Source organism: Bombus impatiens, unplaced genomic scaffold (assembly GCF_000188095.3).
Source record: "Bombus impatiens unplaced genomic scaffold, BIMP_2.2 scf_0865, whole genome shotgun sequence".
NCBI classification, from domain to species: Eukaryota; Metazoa; Arthropoda; class Insecta; order Hymenoptera; family Apidae; genus Bombus; species Bombus impatiens.
In genome coordinates, this window is record NT_177284.1 from 9,210 (window position 1) to 16,370 (window position 7,161).

A 7,161-nucleotide genomic window follows, 5' to 3' on the forward strand; every position below is an offset into this window, starting at 1 on the left:
GTGGGGGGCGGGGGGGGGGGGGGGGTTTATCGTCGGGTGTTTATCAGATGCGGCTATTCTGTTACTATCTGGTTATTGTTTCGATGGCTGTGGCATGCAGGATGTTTTGCCTACCCTGTTACTGTTCCTGAGCGTGTGACGTCAACGTAGAATATCGTAAATTTTTTTTCTGTAGGAACTCTTCACTACTACCTTGTTACGTAACATGTTTTAGCGATTTTAGAAATTTGATAAGAGAGTAAAATAGTCGTAGAAGGATAGAATCTTTCCGAGAGCCAAAGAGAAACGTTATGACAATTGTATAAACATAAAGTTAGAGTTAATTCTAGATTTAGTATAGGTTTAAGTTATTCTGCTGTACATTTTTTTAGTCCTTTCCATTTTTAGGTCTTTGAACTCTTTTATTTCCTTTATTTTTGTATTCTTTATTATCGTTTTAATCTTTTTTATTTAATTTCAACGCAAATGATTTGAGCGTGTAGTGTGTCACGTAAAATAAAAAAAAGGAAATCTCCGATGAAAAGAAAAATAAAATATAGAAAAATAAGAAGAGAACTTATTTTTGAACACTTGGTTTATACTAATTACGATTTGCTTCTGAACTCCAGCCGTGACTTTCCAAGACTGAAGTTCTTACAATTTGACTTCCTATCGGATTTGTTTCTTTTCTCTTTGTCACTCCTCAATATCCCCACTATCCACGCGTTTGTTAGGCGTCTACGACCGTTGCCACGCACGCCTTCTTCTATAACATTCGGCGGAAGGACTGTTGGGATACCGATGGCTTATTAGGCACTTCGGCGATATACATTGTCGCCGAGTGCCGCCACATGTTTATCTCCATCATCAGTCCATCGGATTTTAACTACATTGAACATTTACTGTAATATAAAATGTCTAGAATGCCATTTTCGTTACGACTTTTCTGTGAACAGTCTCGACACTTAAAATGCTACTCTAAACTGACACTTAAATGCCATTTTTCAATGACACTCGCGGACCGGATGATGTATGAATTCAAAAACAATTTACTTTCCTGCGATTTGTACGAGATATGCTACTGCCCATTTATCGTTCGATTTAAGGATATCTGCACACCCGACTGATCAGGTTGGCCTACTTTCATTCGCGTAAGAAAATTCGCTAGCGCACAGGGATATTTCGATTGATTTTTAATTGCCAATAACTAAAAGCCGGATACGCAATTTTTGTATTCTTGATTTTTATTTTAGCTTCAAGAATCAGCCCTTAAAATTTTTACATCTGTAGCCGAACATCCTGTATGTTATAAGGAAAGTTGTTTAGAATTATCCCCGTATCTCAAGGACATCAAAATCGGCGGGGAGTATTCACCTGTAAATAATTATTGAAGTTTGCAACATTATTATGTATTTATGTATTATTATGTAAGTGTTTCTTGGAATCTTCTTATATAAACATGAACTCCTATTCTAATAATGGCAGAGAAACATAGGCGGGCTTTTGTGAACGACCTGGTTATATAAATCAATTTGTCCCTCAACAAGTTATACAAACGGAGTTGTACTTTATCAGAAAACTTTTCATAAATATCAAGGTATTTCAAATCTTAAGTAAATTTCCGCTACTGGTACTTCTTATTCGTTAACATCTTTTTCTGCTCCTCTTCTTTTTCTACTCTTGCAATTATCATCTCCTTCTCTTTTTCTATCGCTTTCGCCCGCTCTAATTTACAAGCTACCTTTAGATCCTTATCTACAAATTTCCCTATTTCTTCTTTTATTTCTTTGTTATCTCTTTCATCTATATTTATTTTTTCTCTCTCTAGGTTATTTTCTCTCTCTTTCCCTACTGTTTTGTATTTCTATCACTCTCCCCATATCTTTTATCTTTACTTATTCTGCTCTATTTCTTGCTTCTCCCTGTATTCTTCTTCCTATATTTTTTATTATCTTAGAATCTACATCTTCCTTTCCTTCCTCTAATATTCTTAGCATTATTTCTACTGCCTTTTCCAAGGAACCAATTCTTCCATGTAATTGTCCTTTTCCCAGATATCTTCTCTTTATTTCAGTTACCTTTCTATTTCCTCTCTCTACTTTCTCCCCATTTCTCTCATCTTTCTCATCTCTTTTCTCATTTCCACTAATACTAACGTGATCTCTTTTTCTTTTGTTCCTTCACCCCTCTCACATTTCTTTCCTTTTGCTCCCACACTTTTTTCTCCTTGATCTCCTAATGTATCCTCTCCTCTCTGCCTTCACCCCGTCTATCTTCGTTAAATATTCCTCTTTTCTACCGTTATTTTCTGTTCTATTCTAACCAGATTTTTCTCTTTACCGTTCCCTCCTTATCAACCTCCTGTTCTCTTCCTACGGCCATCTGATCCCTTTTTAGCAACCTTGTGTCCCTTCTCTTCCTGCCATTTCTCTATATCTTCACCTTTTTTCACACTTAACCTTCTTCCTAAACTTTTTCCTTTTCTGCCAATTCTATCTCTTATTTCTATCTCTTTAACTCTATTCTCACTTTCACGTCCTTTACTTTTAATTTATTTAATAATACCTTAAATACACTTCATATGTTCGCACTTGAATTGACGCTCACTTCCCACTTTGAGGTGATAATAAAATATAACACTATAATTTCATTAATTGTTTGTATAATACAATTAATCCTTGTCTTATCTACGTTTGTCGCACATTCCGATCAGTATAAAGTAAAGTTATTTAAGACATACTAACACTAAGTAACTTGCCTTGTAATTGAACAAATTCAGTCATGAATAATTTTTGGGCGATTTATATTTAAAAACAAACTATATATTATTATTAGTACTGCTACATTTATAGGATCATTATCAGAAATATTAGAAATTAGGATTTCCAGTGATTTCTACTCCATATGATAAATTTATTAATAGATGGATTTATTTACAGTGGATTAAACAGGCAACAATGGTTATTTGACGCGATCTTAATGCAGTAATGTGATATAACTAAGACATCTAAATTGATAATTCACAACTCATACCTTTCTCTCGACTCAAAACTAACTCCTCGCAATTAGACTCTCCATTAACGACTGACGATTAATCGTCTTTCTCCCTTAAGCATTCCTTTATCATCCCCCCGTCTTCTCATATCCTCACCACGTACGTATTCCATAACCGTCCGCGATCATGGTCACGTACGCCTTCTTCCGCGTAACTATTTGACTGAAGGACTGAGGACATATTGATGGGCCGCTTAATCTATTGAAGTTTCCCGACCCTTTCGGCCTGTCGGCACTTACGCTTTCTCGCAACACTGTTTATATTTCGTCGGGTATTTCTTAGACAATCTTTTCACGATACTACATATCGTTATTAGTATAGTATTGTATTGTATATTGTTATACATATTATTGTTATTAGGGCCGTGATAAGTAGCCAAGTTTTCTACGAGGTTATAACTTCTAGGTACTCATCAAAAAGTAAGAAGTTTGTTCAAATACTGTTAATATCCTTAATTGTAATTAACATAATTCAGTAACACGTGAAAATTACCTAATTTTTAGAAATTATTTTGTTGTTAATATCTCTTCGCTGACTCAAATGATCCTATTATAAAGTTATTTGAATCATTTTTTCATTTTTGATATTTTCTTGCTCAGCATAAAGTATATGATATATAGACAGTTTGAGGTTAAATAGTTCCGCTGGAATATTTTCTTACAGATTTTGTTGAAAAATTATGCCATAATCTGCTTCACTTTTGCACGTGAAATTATTTCATTCCATACCTATTAGCTATTTGAAATCAATAAAATAATTATACTTATGATATTTTAATTAAATTATATTCTGTTAGAATTATGAAAATATTCGCATACTCTTGAGCGATAATGCCACTTATAGTAATTCATGATGTGATAAATATTTTTTGTTAAAAATAATTGGCGTACATCGCACAAAAGTAAAAGACACTGGAGTATCTTTTTTGCTTTCCTGGAGAAAGACAAACGTGGACAAAGGTCGTTTTTGTTATGATCTTTTTCATATACTACATATGAATTCTGGGTAACTAGTAGATACCAAAGATCAAACACCTTTTGGAAATAATTTTTGCAGAAAAATTTCTTTACGCCAGAAATTTTCGAGGAATTCTGGATACCCATTACGATGACAACCGCTTCTAAACTGAATTTTTCGGTTACTACGGCCGATATTTGGTTACAAGGATTTCCAATAACCATTCCATACAATTCTCAGGAAGAATGGTTTATTTTGAATATTCAGCAGAGTGGTTACTATCGAGTGAATTATGATAGTAAATCATGGAATCGTCTGATCAATGCCTTAAAGAGCGCTAATCATACACTGATACATGTGACCAATCGGGCTCAAATTATCGATGATCTCTTGAATCTGGCACGAGCTGATTGGATCACCTATGGCCTCGCGTTGAATGGGACAACCTATCTGCTAAAAGAACAAGATTACATACCTTGGAAGGCATTTTTCAGTGGAATGAATTTCCTTCTGCAACGATATCAAGGAAATCATGGAGAAAGTATGCTGAAAGAGTACATTAGGCTATTGGCAGCTGGCAGATTTGAAAAGCTCGACTTCGAAGACAATAATGAAGAAGAATTCCGCATGGATCAGTTGAACAAAGATTTGATCCTATCTTGGATGTGTAAACTGAATCATACAGAGTGTGTGGATAAGTCTATCCACCTTTTCGCCAAGTGGCGCGGAAATGATACATATACGTAAGATTTATTCTTATTGACAGATTATTTTTATTTTTATCATATAGGGAGAGACAACAATATCCGTACAACCGAAATATAGAAATAAAAGAAGAAATATTATTTTATTACTATATATATAATAAATAAATAAATAAATAAGTATATTTTTTATAATAAATGTAATAAATATAAATAAAAATATATATATATTTATTATTCAAACTTATTATATAAATATATATATATTTATTTATTTATGCTCATATTTTTAAAAATCTGATCGCGAGGTGATAAATTCTTTTTTTATCATAATATGAAAAAGTTATCTATTATCTAAGTTTGAGAATCCTGAGGTTTCCACGGCTTGGATTGTTACTATTCATACCATTACAGTTAGCAGTGATACATTTGACACTGCTTTCTCTAACACTGTTTAAAGCTTCCGGAAAAAAGCCATGTTCAGAAAGAAAAGATGGTAGCTTGAAATAGTGTTAGAGGTAGGAATGTTAAACGTATTCAGTGCTAAGAGTAACAATGTGGATAATATCTAATATTTATTATTATGCGACAAAACTAATTATTAATTTGTAAAACATAATGTTTGCATTATAGTTATTTTGTTTCTCTCCTTTATTTTTCTTGTTTTCGGCGAATACACAACTACCTGCAATCTAGTACACATAGATAATACCAAGTTCTTAACGAAATCTTATATTTTCTCATTCTGTTTTCAAAATTTTGTTCTTTTTATTTCTACATCTTAAATATATGAATTAATAATGTTTTTGTCTTTCCATGTATTCAATTAATAGGCTAATACGATATCTGAATGACGACTGAATGATGACATCTGAATGATATCATTATATTAAAGACCGCCTTAGTCGATAAATAATTAGACACTGTGTCCCACGATTCAGCAGTCAAGCTTTGTACATGTATAAATGAATAGAATCAAATAAAAGTATTTATCTAAGCGTAGGCCATGTAATGCTTCATTGAAAAATTATAATAGAAATACAAAATAGGATTATGTATTGATCACACGCGTTCAAATCAAAAGCCTATATTTCTAATTAAAAAGACAATTTACTTTTAAATTTTTATACAAATAATTAAATTCTAGAATAAATAATTCAATTGGACATTCTAATAGATTTAATAAAATTTGATAAAAAATTGCAACAAATAGATTTTAATATTTCAATAACATTATAAAATTACATTAAAAATATATATATCTATATTATAGTAAATTAAAGCAATGTATTAACGATGTATAATATTGAAGAGAAGCTTTATTAAATATAGACTCTACAATTATTTATTACTCTTATAAGAAATATTTTAAAAGTCGTAAAATTCTGCAGTTATTTCTGCTATTTTTTAATGTTTATTTGAATCTCTTTCTAGAAAATTTCTAGACATTTCACAGAGTACATTGTTTGATAAGTATTATTTTATATATGCGATTATACAATACTTCGTGTTGATGAAATTCGTTTATCAACCTCTGGACGTGCTAAAATGATATAAAATATCATCACGATAAATCTAAATTGTGAAATAAGCTAGGTTATAGATTATAAAGTATACATTATGATATGCATACATTATAAAATAAATTAATATATAGAAACTATTTAATTACATCGGTAGAAAAATAGGGAAACCTATTTCATTTGGGATATAACTTTCAGAATTTCACCAAATGCCAGGACAGCTGTTTATTGTACTGCCATAAGAAGTGGATCTCTAGCAGAGTGGGAATTCCTATGGGATCAATATTTGAAGACAGACTTTGCTTCGGAGAAGAAAGTCATATTAGAGGCACTAGGCTGCTCCATGGACAAAGAAGTATTGAACTCGTAAGTTTAAAGAATATTATATAAACAATTATTACACAGGAAAACTACATAACGCTTAATTCAGCAAAGATCATAATACATATACATATAATTAAATAGGAAAGTAGCTACAAGCCTCTCATATCAAAATTATAAAATAATTTATCTGACGATTCTTAAACAAATCGTAAGTTAACGAAAGGAATGATATAACTTATGCTATCTGAATATATTAGAAAATGTGACAAGTCTATTTGCCTTTCGATATTGTTTGCATTTGGAAGAGTATTGTAAACATATTGTCTATGTTAGTGGCAGTATACAAACATATAACAACTAGTATGCACAAATATTGCTAATACAGCAACTCATAAAAGTTTAAATATTATGGAAAATTTTTATGAATATATTATCCATATTATTCGAAGCATTCTGAGATTTCATTACTACTGTGAACATGATTGCTGTCATGATCGTATTGATGGAATTTGGAACGAATTTACAATTGTATATAATGTGTTAAATTTGTTATGATAGATATCATTATATGTAACTGTTAAGGAAATTCGAGGATTTGGAAATACAAATAATTGGTTAT

General features: G+C 31.5%; 1 protein-coding gene across 1 annotated transcript in view; it reads left to right on the plus strand.

The window, feature by feature from the left end:
* Positions 1-6,627, plus strand: part of LOC100749967 (aminopeptidase N-like) — an 8,194-nt gene extending 1,567 nt beyond the window's left edge. Inside the window, exons 2-3 of the mRNA XM_003492830.4 lie at positions 4,091-4,734; positions 6,417-6,627. Of these exons, the coding sequence (XP_003492878.1) occupies positions 4,091-4,734; positions 6,417-6,588 (816 nt within the window). The 3' untranslated portion in view covers positions 6,589-6,627. The remainder of the gene's footprint in view (positions 1-4,090; positions 4,735-6,416) is intronic.
* The last annotated feature ends 534 nt before the right edge of the window (positions 6,628-7,161 follow it).